Source organism: Balaenoptera acutorostrata, chromosome 9 (assembly GCF_949987535.1).
Source record: "Balaenoptera acutorostrata chromosome 9, mBalAcu1.1, whole genome shotgun sequence".
Lineage (NCBI taxonomy): Eukaryota > Metazoa > Chordata > Mammalia > Artiodactyla > Balaenopteridae > Balaenoptera > Balaenoptera acutorostrata.
In genome coordinates, this window is record NC_080072.1 from 100,845,061 (window position 1) to 100,858,557 (window position 13,497).

At 45.9% G+C, this 13,497-nt stretch overlaps 1 protein-coding gene across 3 annotated transcripts in view; it reads left to right on the plus strand.

Annotated features, from left to right (window-relative positions):
* The window catches only part of GRIK4 (glutamate ionotropic receptor kainate type subunit 4), a 440,922-nt gene extending 432,016 nt beyond the window's left edge, over nt 1-8,906 (plus strand). For all 3 annotated transcript variants that reach the window (XM_057553865.1, XM_057553866.1, XM_057553867.1), the window contains 2 exons: nt 5,058-5,176; nt 8,472-8,906. In XM_057553865.1, coding sequence (XP_057409848.1) covers nt 5,058-5,176; nt 8,472-8,825 — 473 coding nt within the window. In that variant the 3' untranslated portion in view covers nt 8,826-8,906. The remainder of the gene's footprint in view (nt 1-5,057; nt 5,177-8,471) is intronic.
* The last annotated feature ends 4,591 nt before the right edge of the window (nt 8,907-13,497 follow it).

Genomic DNA, 13,497 nt, shown 5'->3' on the forward strand with positions numbered 1-13,497 from the left:
TAGTATTTCACAGTCCTCAGCAGTGCAAACATGACGATTCGCTTTATATTTTCTGGGAAGGTCATACGGGTCAGCTCACATATGGGCCCGTGAAGTTGCTGTTTACAACAAATAAGTCCACGGAGGTGGGACCACTTAATGTATTTGCATGGATGTAGGTGACTGTAGCTCTGAATTAGGAAGTGCTTGAAAGTCAAAATGGTCAAAGAATCCATGTTTTTGTCAAATATGTTCAATGTGGAAGATTGCACCAAGCTTCAGCACCTAGCATAGCGCTCAGCTCCCGGGAGCTCCTCAAGAAGGATGTGTTGACCCACGTCAAAGACTAAATACACTGTCCCTTGATGGGATTGTGCTAATGGTCTCTCCTCCCTCTGCACCTGCTCCGTGGCTCCTGTGGCCTCTGCCTCTTTGCTTCCCAGGCGCCCATTCAGAATGAGCTTTCCTGCATCACAGTTGCAAATTTCCACAGTGCCATCTGGAGATATGCATGGGTTTTAAGGGCTGGGACATACGTGCACCTGAATCCAAGAAGCGATTATTTGCCAGTCAGAACCGAAGGCAGAGCAGGTGGGTGGGTGGGTGGAGATTCAAATCTACTCAGAGATTCTCCCTTCCAGGTGGCCATTCTAGTTCTAGAGACAACGTTCTTCATTTGCATGTGTCAACGATCATTTGTATTTGTGGGCAATCTGTGAGTGACACACCACAGTTGGTCTTCAATCAACCAGGAGTTTGTGGGGAGAGTTTGATTCCATTTCGGTTACTACAGTCTTATGGCTTAGGCCTAGCTGAGGCTCAGAGACTCAAGTGTCAGAAGAAAAGCTCAGTTTCAACGCCATCTGTCTGGATGGCTTCTGTGAGGTCCCGTCTGAAGAAGGGAAGGGGGCGTGATGAGATGACCCCCCTGCAGGTGTGGAGGGCCTTGGGATCAGCCTGGGGGAAGTCCACACGCCAGGCTCCTCTGAGTGAGGGCTGAGAGCTGCGGAAGGCATTTGACTTCTAGGAGAATGACTAACGACAGCGTTAAGGGAACTGCTGCGCCCTCCTAACTCCGCTTCCCGCTCCCAGCTCCATCTGTTTCTCAACTCCGACTCTGCCAGCAATCTATTCTTGCTTCCACTTTCCAATAAGTTCCTAAAGGCACGAATGGTATACAAGCCCCGCTCCTAGGAGGAGGGGGCCACTCAGCCAGGAGTCAGCACGCCGGAGCCAACACCCGTGATTAACATGCTGGCCCTGAAACGCGAGAAGCTGGGAAAGAGAGGCTGTGGGGTGTTTCGGTGACTCATGGTTTCCACCAGCATCCTGTTCAAACCTGAGCTCCTCAGAGAAGCTTTCCCTGATCTGATCAAGGTTATCCCAGCACAGATCACCTGTCCATTTATAACCCTATCCCATCCCCGCCCCCCCACGCCTGCCCGCGACCGCGTGCGGTCAAGTCCATGCTGTGGATCATCCACGTCATGTTCAGTCCCACTCTGGCCAGCCACAGAGTGCAGTCTAGGCCACCAGGCTGGGAGCACTCAACGAGGGCTGGCCCACTTTATGATTATTTTAAACAACATTTAATTAGGAATGAATAGATATCACAGTATGGATCCAAAGCTTTTGAGAATTCATGCTTCTACACCTGGGATGTCCTTATCCTCTTTCTGTCAGCTCATTTTTTCAACAAACATTTATTGGGCTCTTATGATGGGCCAGGGGTTATAGAGTTGAACAAGACATGGCTCTTCCTCTCAAGGGAATCACAGTCTAGTGGGAAATCCAGATATATAACATTAAACTAATTATTATTTTATGCAATATCAGAGTGGCATATGTTGTATCAGAAAGCATCTGATCAGAAAGATCGCTCAGGCAACTAGGTGGACGGTAAAGTTGAGGAGGACACAGCTACGAGCAGGGAAATCATTTTGGAGATGCTGCCAAAGTCCAAGCAAGAGATGGTGGGGCCTTGAGCTAGGGAAGTGGTAGCAGAGAGAGAAAGAGAGAAGGTAAGAAATTGAAAAGTATTTAGGAGGTAAAATCAGCAGGACAGTGCATGGAGGCGAGGCAAGAGGCCAAATGCAGGGAAATGGGAGAATATGCCTCAGAGCAGGCAAAGGCAATTGAGAAGATTGGTGGAGAGCAGAGAGCAATGGCTTCATAAAAAGCCAAGAAGGGGGAGTTCCCTGGTGGTTCAGTGGTTAGGATTCAGCGCTTTCACTGCCGTGGCCTGGATTCAATCCCTGGTGGGGGAACTGAGATCCCACAAGCCTTGCAGCGTGGACAAAAAAAAACAAATGCCAAGAAGGGCGGTTGTTGACAATGTCAAGTGTTACCAGAGGTCACTTAAGATTGGGACTGGAAATTTTCCGATAGGTTAGAAACAAAATGTTCGTTAGTAACCTCAGTGAGCTTGGTTTTAGTGGTACAAGACAAAATTTCATGGGATGACAAGTGAATATTCGGGAGAATAAAAGTGAATTCAGAACACAATCATTTTCTCCTTTAGCTACCATAGACAGACCACCTAGTGCCTAAAAGATTTTCAAGTGTCCAAAATTATGTTCGAGATCTGAAAAAAATTATTAGCTTCAAAATGCAAAAAGAAAACTGCTAAATCAAATTAAGATGTGTAATTAACTATCTCCAAAATGTAACATTGTTTTGACTTCATTAATTTTTAAAGTTAATATTCATAAAAACTTCATTACATTTAGAAACAATTTTTTTTGGTTTGATTTTTCGCCTTTTGCAAACATTCTCTTGTATGAACAACGACTGCTGAGAAATCACAGCCAATTATACATTAACTGTTGCTTGCCACTCCATCACATCAGAAGCAAAATTTTAAAAATGCATTTAACAAAAGATGTGGGTGCATTTTCTCCTACTTGCTTTCATGTGGGATGGGTCTCCAAATGTAAGCGTTTTAAGGGCTGTCTTAACATAGTTCTGGTATAGATAGTTTCAAAAATCTTGCCTAGGGAAGGAAGGAAAGACAAGGGTATTCACTAGACAGAGCTGGAGGGAGAAGGATTTTGTATTTTTCTTTAAGAAGGGAAAGATGTGAGTGTGTGTGTGCACTGAGGGAAAGAGTCAGTAGGGAGGAAAAGACTGGGGAGGGCTGGGATGGTGACTGAGGGCGACAGGGAAACACTAGAGTCCAGATGGCAGCATTGGACTCGAGGAGGGGAGAACACCTCTGCAGAAACACGAGGGGAGGTTGAAGCCCTTCAAGGGAATCTTAGTCTTTTTCTACATCAGGCAGAGCTATCCCAAGGTGACAGGAAAGTCTTGTGGTATCTCACCAGTCACTTGGAGCTCTGTTCACCTGAACAGGTGGGCATCTTTGGTATCCCAGTCATCACTTCCCCTTCACTGGGGAGCCCTTTCTCTACATGGGCTGGCTGGAGAAACTAGTTTGTCCATGATGCTCAGATGCACGTCCCAGTACCCGGTTCTCACCACCCCTAAAGCTATGTCCTTGGTGCATTCCCCCTTAAGTGTCCCTTTTGTCCCTGGATGCTCCTATGGTTAGAAACCTTCTGCCCAAATGGTCCCAGGTTAGGGGGGCAGGTGATCAAATGAAGCCCAAGCACCTTCCTCTTGGAGGGTAGAAATCTACTCCAAACGCTGTGTGCCTTCCCTTAGAACTGAGTTTTTAAGTCATCTCCTGTTTTTGATTATTCACAATAGAGGATGTTTACTCACACAGGTACCCAAGAGTTGGCTGTGTGGACCTGCAGACCAGAGTATACAATCCATTGGGTACATTCATGATGTGAGCCCTCGGAGCCATTGTAGCAGATCACTGGTGTAGGCAGGCACTGCGCCGGGCTGTGTTATTTTAAAAACAAAACAAAACAAAACAAAAAACCAACAGACAGCCATTTGAGTCTTTGTGAGAGAAAACCCAAGGCACCTTAAAATGGCTAGCTAGGGCCATTTTTCCAGCTTTCCAAAGTGCAGGAAGCAGTGTCAGATTTCTACTTCTGATCCGTGGCTCATCTCAGTGTTGTATGAAGCTGGCTTTCCCTGACACCGACATAGCTCTGTGTCCCATGAAGGCACTGCTGGTTGCACAAACACTCAAGTGCAGGCATTCCAACAGCACAGGACATAAGCTACCCTCTTGGCATTTTCCAGGATAAAAGATGCTTTTTGATTTATGATTGTGGTTCCTCTTGAATCAGGGTTTCATGTGTTTCTGACACTCCCCTAATGTTTGGGTTTCTCTAGTACCAAAAAAAGCATCCAATTACATAGCTAACTCAGTGTTGGACACAACCATATAATTCCAGAAATACCGATTGAGTATATATGATATGCCAGGTATCATGCTTGGCAATGAGGTTACAACCAGAAACTGCCTAACTTCAAGGAACTTAGCCATACACAATGCTTCCCAAAATACCAATTTGCAAACAAATTTTAGGCCTGGTTGGAAAAGAATCACTTGTGAAATGCATTTTAAAATACAGATTCCTGGGCTCCATCTCCAGAGATAGGGATTCAATATGTCTGGGGTGAGGATTAGGAATCCATACCTTTAATGAGCTTCCCAGGTGGTTCTGATGGCAGCCAGGTTTGGGAACCACCTGGGATAAGACGTTTTACTTTCCAAGTCTATTAGTAACATATTGACACAGTTAAGTAAATGTAATTTTTTCTATCCATAGTTTGGTTACGACAGTTGCTTTATATCAAGCAAACATGATACTAGGAAGATTGATGAAATTTTTATGAAACTGCTAGAATTTACTCGTATTTTGCTATCATGTCTCTATATGCTAAATCAAAATTTTCCTTAGCCCTTTTCTTAAAATGACTGCCCCTCCCACCCCAGAAAGCTTCTCACCAATCTCCTCCACTTGCGTCTAGAGCCCCCTCCCCTCTTCTACTCCAGCTATGCTGCATTTTTGTTTCCAAAGAATAATTATATCTCAAGGAATATGTGTGTAAAATGTCTACAAGACTCAAGTTCTGGTCATTCAGCATTTTTGGTAGAACGATTATATCTCCCAGCTCTTTTACACTATTTTTTGTTTGTTCTCACTTTCTTACAGGACTGGGAATGGAGAATATTGGTGGAATCTTTGTGGTTCTTATTTGTGGCTTAATCGTGGCCATTTTTATGGCTATGCTGGAGTTTTTATGGACTCTCCGACACTCAGAAGCGACTGAGGTAAACCTTCTAAGGGGTATGACCTATAGTATTGGCAAGCAGGGCCAAGTTCACAGGATCACACAGGGACAAAGGTCATTTCAGACAGAACTTGTGAAATCCCACAGGAGGGTGGGGCGCCCATGGGACAGCACAGGGGAAAGAATCCCAGTTCCAGGGCAGGAGCTCCGGGTTCAGACTTCATCCCTTACTAATTCTGCAGCCACAGAAAGGGCACGTAACCTCTCTGGGCTTCAGAGTCTTCTTTGAAACAGCCCAGTAAATAAAACTGTGAAAAATGTTTTATGAACAACGAAGACTTACACAACTATGATTTAAGATGTAGTGTCATAAGGAAAAACAGGCGAAAGTACCAGGTTACTAATGGAAACGATGGCTTTGGCTCTTCCATCTTAAGTCTGTTTTTGCCTTGCAGGTAAAGCTGTTTAGAGATATCCCAATTCACGAGAGCTCAGAATGACATCTTCCTTCTCAGGGATTTTGAATAAGTTTAATTCCCAAACCTGTGGCTTAGAAACTGGGTTAATATAAACTTCACACAGATGGAAGAGTCTGAGAGAAGGAAGACGACTTTATCCCATTCTACCTCCATTCCAGGGCACAAATCATTACACGCTACTTGCACTGTTTGGTTTTTAAAGTATATTGGCCTCTATCTCAATCTCCCAACTCCTGATCATCCTAAAATCTCCTTCCCTAATTGACAGCTCCTAACAGTAGATAACAGTACAGAAGAGTACAGCCCACCCTATAAACCTATGCGGTCCAGCCTCATGTAGGGCCTCCATTCGACACTGCTGACCAGTCTTTTCCTTTTCTGTGCTCAGCTTCTTTCCCACTTCCCAGTAGGACTTCCAAGCCGTCACCCACTCCTCACATCCCTTTGCTCCTCCATGACTAATTTTACCTCCTGCCTCACCCAGAACTCAGGAGTGACCAGCCCCAAATTAAAACGCCCACCTAAAAAGTTACCCACAGCTGGAGCCGCCCCCAGGGCTGCTGCAGATGTTCTGGTCACCCCTCCGTCTCTGCCTTGTTCCCACCTTTCCTCAGCTCCTCTAGGATTACCCTTTTTCTCCCCTTTATTTATTTATTTTTTTGCCTGCTCTCTCCCCCAAGTCCAAAACTATGCTCATGTTTATTCCATATTTTCAAATAATAGCCATGTTGCTGTTGCCCTACCCCTCTCCTCTTGCAAACCCAGGTGATCGACTGCCTCTCTCTCCACGTCCTCACCTCCCATTCGGGCCTCACGCCACAGCAGCTGGCTCCTCCCCACCCCTTCCCTGAAAGGTCATGGCTGAGAGGTCTGACCCCTCCCCATGAACAAAACCAAAAGAGAACCCACTGGGCCTTATTGGACCTCAGTGTGGCCCTTGATGAAGTGGATCGCTCCTTCCAGAACCCTCTCCTCCCTTGCCTTGCCTGCTCCAAGCTCTCTTGGTTTCCCTCCTCCTTCCCTCTCCAGCGTTACTGGCTTTCTCCTTCTGTCCACCCCTTAAATGGCAGTGCTCTTACCTCTTCCTAAGACCTCGTTCAGGCATTCCTGTCCCTGTGAAACCTACCGCAGTTCTCCTGCCTTCTTCCCTGGACCAGAAAGTTGCTCATTCCTTCTCCTTTCCACCACCCCTGTAACCAGCACATAGAGCACTTTCACACTCTGTGGCAATTATTTTCGTATCAGCCTGGCTACTAGACACTGCACTGCCTGAAAGTAAGGACTGAGTCCTTTGTGTCTGTATCTCCACTGCAAAGCACAGTGTTTGATACTTAGTTGACAGTCAATAAATATCAATATATGTCTTTATGTTCTTGTCACATATAATAGATTAGGCAGGTGGTGGTGTTTTTGTTGTAATTATTATTAGAAGCACAGAGAAGTTAAGTGACTTGACTACAGTTTCTGCTATTCATTAACAACCTTGGGTCTAGAATCCAGGTTTCAAGTCCTAACTCAGGCCGTGTTCCATTAGGGGGTTCTACTTCTCTGTAGCTGCTTCAGGTAGAGGATCTGTGCATGCTGGGTTATTCTCCCAAGAGCTCGCCAGTGGTCTGGATGTACCTTGAAAAATTCAGTGAGGAGTTCAAGTTCTCCCAACATCTAGAAAGAAGAGTAAAGGCTAAGTTAACTATTTGACTATGGTAGAACAACTGTCCTGTTGATAGAACGGGAAGACTGGAAGAAAGAACATGAAAGAACAGAAAGCTTCCTCTCCCATCCTAATCGGAGAAAGTGTCCTTTCCAGCACAGAGTAGAGAAGAAAGCAGAGCATGCATGTGCTCTGCAGTATGTAGCTTTAGGTTCAAATTCTGGGTCAGCTATTTGTTAGTCGAGTAATTTCTGGCAAGGTATCTAACTTCTCTGAGCCTCCATTTCCACATCTGTGAAATGGGTATAACAGTAGTAGTCATGGTACAGGTTCAAGATTCTTCCTCCACAATTCTGAAACCTCAAAAGCTCAAAAAGTTCCAAGCTTTTTGTAAGTTGGATGCCAATGCTTTTGGTGACAAACCTTGACTTGGACTTGTATGAGGCTAATGTTTATGGTCTTTATCTCACTTGGTGTGAACGTATATTCATTTTGCTACAGAAATATTAATGTGTTTGAATATAGGGTCTTCCCCAGAGCCCACTGGAAGTGATACATAATATATTTTATGTGCATTGTATTACCTTGTCAAAATTCAAAATATTTTGAAACACAGCTGGACCCAAGAGTTTCTTATCAGGAGATGGCAGAGCTGCAGGAGTAGATTGCCTTGTTTTTGTTATTATAGTTATTGTTAGAAAGCAGCCTCTCCAGCCATAACCAGCTGATTAAAAGAAATGAGACTCTTTGGCCTGAGAACAGAATGTTCATGGAGACATGGTTGTTTTTTCAAACACGCTTGAAAGGCTGACATGCGGCAAAGGGATTATTTGTTTAGTCGGCTTCAAGGTCCAAATTTAACTGGGATGGATGGATGAAAAGTTCAGGGAGAGGCATTAAGTCAGTAGAAGGAAGCAGCGTTTAAGGGTAATGTGCAAAAATGGTAGGGGCACCTTCGCAACATGGTGAGATCAGTGTCTTTGAAGCTGTTCAAAGACGAGACGACCAGCTGGCCGGATGGTATGGAGGATGTTTGAATATGAAGTAGCGGGTGGAAGTGAGGAGGTGGATTGAAAGGCCTTCAAACATATAAGATGGTAGAATTGTGAAACACTGCACCGTAGTCGCGCGCCCGAACGAGCCCGCAGGGGACCCTCGGGGGCTGGTCCTGAGAGGTCGGGCTGTGACCTCCTCGTGTCCTCCAGGTGTCCGTCTGCCAGGAGATGGTGAGCGAGCTACGCAGCATCGTCCTGTGTCAGGACAGTGTCCGCCGGCGGCGCGCCGGGCTCCCGCCGCCGCGGCCCCCCATCCCCGAGGAGCAGCTCCGACCCCGGGGCACCGTGACCCTCAGCAACGGCAAGCTGTGCGGGGCCGGGGAGCCCGACCAGCTGGCGCAGAGACTGGCCCAGGAGGCCGCCCTGGTGGCCCGCGGCTGCACGCACATACGCGTGTGCCCCGAGTGCCGCCGCTTCCAGGGCCTGCGGCCGCGGCCGTCGCCGGCGCGCAGCGAGGAGAGCCTGGCGTGGGAGAAGACCACCAACAGCAGCGAGCCCGAGTAGCCCCGCCGCCCGCCGAGGATGCTCGGCTCCCCGGCCCGCTGCGGAGGCGGGATGCGCTGAGCCCGCGCTGCTGCCCGCGGGGCCCCCGGACTTGTACAGCGTCCACCCTTCTCTCCAGATTTTGGATCCAGTAACTTAACAAAGCGATCAAAGAGCCTGACGCCCCAGCCGGAGACAGCGCCCTGGTCCGGGGAGCTGGGGCCACCCAGAGACGTTGAGCCCGAGTGGCAGGGGACGCTCTCCCACCTGGCCACAAGCCCCCTCTTCCCGCAGTGAGCCTTTCCCTCCCAACGAAACTAAAGAGTCGGGGTGGGAGGGGTCCCTGCCCAGACCGTCCGATGAATTGGTGGCATCATCAGTGGAATTTCCCCCTAGGAAGGGGCCATTGTACCCTGGGTCTAGTTCTTACAGGGAAAAAAAAAAATTAAACTCAACAGGGAAGTTTTTCTTTTCTGGATTTGTATATTTTTGTTAATGTTCTTCTCTTTTGTTTTCTCTGTTTCTCTCCTTCCCTCCTTTTCTTCTTTGTTGTCTCAATTCTATTCCTTTGTTTCGTTTTCTTGGAGGGGGAGGCTGGGTTAGGGAATTGAAGTCACAATAATCCCTGTTACCATTTTCCTAAATTTTAGGATATGAAGCGGCCAGTGCCTCAGACTCCAGGCGCTGAACTCTCCTTTCTGTGTGGTGACTGGGGCCACAGGGCATGTGGGAGAGGGTGAATTAGGTGGAGAATCTCAAAGAAAGGTCCAGTAATTTTTTAAATGCCAAAACCCAATTAACTCATAATTAACTGAGAGACTTTGAAATGCCTGGGATTTCAGAGGTTAATTTGTCCTTTCTTTCTCTCTCTTTTCGACTTTCACTATGATTGGGTTTGATTTGGTCTTTGGTGAACGTGATCTCTGAAGAAGAGAGAGGGCGGAGGAGAGTAGAAGGCACAAAGTATCCCAGGGCCTTGTTTAAGGAGCAGAGAGGGTAAATACAAATTTCCCCAACAGTGGCCTTGGCTTCAGCAGGAACGTGCTGTCTTCAGGTGGGGAAGGATGGGGCCGCCCTGCTGGTCTGGTGCATACTTTGTCAACTGCACCTCTTTTTAATCAAACTCAGCAGCTGCCTATGAAGCCAGACCCCCAAGGCTATCATGGATTGGGTGATTTCTTGCTACTAGATGTGAGACCTCGGTGCAAATGTGTGTGTGTGTGTGTGTGTGTGTGTGTGTGTGTGTGTGTTTATTATATGGGAAGATCTTAAGTAATCAAGAATTTGCCAGGTTCCTGGGAGAGAGGTAGGGTCTTGTAGTCAGTACACAGGCCTGGGAACTAGGAACTCTTGAGTCCTCACCTAAACATGGGCAGTAGCCCCCCTTGTATGACTTTACATGAAGCATCTCACTTCTCTTTCATCTACACAATCGGAGTTACTGATGCTTTCCAGGCTGTCAGATGCCTGCTAAGTACTTCTCTACTTGTGAGATGTTTGCAGTGTCCCGAGCACTCATCCGACGGGAGGCGTGAAGCTTCTCAGCAGCTGCTTGACCTTTGCTTGGCTTCGCCAGTTGGGAGTTTCACACAGAGAGTTTTCATTTTCCGATTGAAAACAAATTCTATGCAATTTCTGTTTGTCAACTTAGAAAATTCGGAGGGAGAGAGAACTAAATAGCCACTACAGCCATCTCCCCCGCTGTCACCACCTTGAATCAAATTGTCCTCACATTGTTTCTGTTCTGAACGTACTAAACTAAAGACACCTTTGCAAGACAACGAGCTTAATTCCATGTTTTTGCCGTCGACATTAGGTCGACATCTTCTTTGTGCCAGGACTATTAGTTAGAACTGCCATCCTGGGGGTACCCCGATGGTTCCTATAAAGGATGCCAGTTTTGTCCTAGGCTGACCTCTTCTCTCTCATAAATTTGAATCTTTTTTCCTCTTAAACCATCAAATGTCGGCAAGCTCTGCAAGACATGAGTCTTTTTTGAAACCTTGCTTAGAGCCTCCTGGAGAAACGTGGATTTGGAGGGAAGGGCACCTGAAGGCAGATGGACCGCAGACGGCAATTGTGCCATGCTGTCCCAACCCACAGCTCCATTCCTCGCTTCTGACAGTGTGGTCCCTACTGTCAGATCGCATGTGGGGCAGGAAGGGTTGTTTTTTTTAAAAACAAAAACAAAAACAAAAACCTCGTTTTTATGAGCAGGATATCTTGATCAATAGCAAACTTTTGTAAAATGGATTGGTGAAATAAATGTCCCCATGAATCATTTATAAAGCCTGTTTCTTTCGCGGAATAAAGATAAGACTGACAGCGCTAGGCAGTTTCTATTAGCTGCTGGGACCACTGCTGCACCTCACTCAAGCTGGTGAGTGAATCTGCAACCAGCTAGTTCTCTTCCTTGGTTTGTCTCCACTTTTTATCTGTTGGTTGTCGGCTTTCTTTTCCATTCTGTATTTTCTATCTGATTCTGTATACTGTATAAAGCCGTTTTTTCTTGTCTGTTTATCTTTCTTCGACTGCAATATTTACAATAAAACAGAAACAAACCCTGAAATGTTAGTGATGGATGAAAGCTGTTTGGGTTTGGAAAGAACGGTTTGGTGTGTCTAAAATCCAGGTACTCTGAAAGCAAATAAAAGTAGAAATCCACATTTTGTCTTCCCCTCCACCTGCCCTTCTCTCACTCCCTTTCCATTCCCTATCCTCTTCCGCTCTTTGTTCAGACCCCAGAAAAATCTAGGTGGCTTCTTTCAATTTGTAGTCCTGGAGGCAGAGCCAATCCCCCACCCCTCCCCAAACGGATACACATGTTAATGAAGTTCAGGATTCATAGGGTTTTGTCTTCCTAAATGCACTTTCACAGAATAGTCATCTATTGATGCCTAGGGTAACTCTAGTCAGATATCACCCCAGATTCCACTGGGAGCTTGAAGATTACATCAATTAAAATATAATACTTTGCTTTATTTCTTTTAATTGCCTTGCAGGGCCCCAATCGTCACCAGATCTCTACCTCAGAACCCAGGTGGGGTGTAAGTTGAGCACTTAGATGGCCGAAAATCTTTTGGCTTCCTCTAATCCAAAGCTTATATGAGAATATTCATCCTGGGAACTTGCCAACCGGCCCTCTTATTGGTTAGGTGAGACCAAAATATCATGATAACCAATCCACCTGGGACCACTCTGTGAAAGTTTATTAGTTTGGAATTCCAAGGAGTTTAATTTTCTTTTGGAATCCAAGGGGGACTTCCCCATGGTGTAGGAGTCAAATACACGAGGCCAGAAAGGGCCGGGGCATTTCAGACACGGCAGGTTGGTGGTTTGAGTGGAGCTTGAGAGAACCATTTGTAGCCCTCCCGCCAAGCGGGTGTGTGCAGCAGTAAAGCAGTCTGGACACGATAAGGGAGATTTGATTCCCTGACTGGTAGACAGCTCTCTTGGGGTAACAAAGAGACCTGTTGGGAAAATTCAGAGAAGGAATCCTTTCATAAAGATTTCACTTAAAGCTAGTGCTTCCTATGGGGCCTCTCAAAGAGAAAAGTAAGCTTTTAGTTGCTTGAGTTATTCCAGTGCCTTTCTGTGGTGGGTCCCTGTCCCCCACAGGCAAATCCCTCACCATTAGCCCAACGGAGTGTCCTCAGTGGCTGACAACCTGAGAAACCTACCGTATGACTCAAAGATTGGTGATGACGTGACTTCAGAAAACTCTTCTCACAGAAAAAATATAGACTCACTCACTCTATCTATCTATCATCTATCTATCTATCTATCTATCTATCTATCTATCTACCTACCTACCTATCTATCATATCTCACAACTGGTGTGGCTTGCAAAGGAAAAAGTCGCCAAGTTTTAGAACTGAAGAGGTCAACAACCCCGTTATAATTTAAGGGCAACTGGGCAAGAGAAGTTCTGTCACTATTAACAGAACGTTATCATTCAAATTTTGTTAATTTCACACCAATTTCCAAATCTGAAGAATGAATGAAAAAAATATGAATATTGCCATTAAACAAATGGTAGAAATAGCACTGAGATCAAGAAAGAAAAATGTATACAAAGGGAATAAAGTGAAAAACAACCTCTCTGATCAGAAAAGGCAGAAAATTTGAGGGCAAAAGAAGGGGCATAAAGAAATTGAGTATACAATCTCCCCATACATTAAGTAAGAGCATGCATCTAAATATTTCACTGCTCAGACTGAACAAAGCATGTCAGAGAACCAGTTCGTTGTGACTGTGTTGTGTCTGGGGAATTGACCCTGTTTACAAAGGTTAGAATATGCAGAGTCTACATTATAGAGGATGGAGGTCAGACCCATAAGTACAATGATCCTCCTGCTGGAAAATTAGCTAAAGAATCCTGCCCACTCAGTAACCCTTGCGTGCAATCCAATGTTCTCTCTTGACTATGACAGAGAAGTCAGAGGGGAACAGGGACCAAGGGACCTCTCACCCTGTCGGGACTTTTTCATACATTGGTGAGTGACCTTGAGAGGTACTTCTTTAGTACACAGCCCCACATTAGATTCTGTGGAATATAATGAAGCAGTGGAAGAAACTATCTGTCCTCTGTCTGGGGAGACAAAACTTACTTGTAAGAAACAATGAAAGTAAAGCACAAAACATCCAAGTGCTGGAGTGTGTGATTTGGAATACAAACCACATAGACATTCAG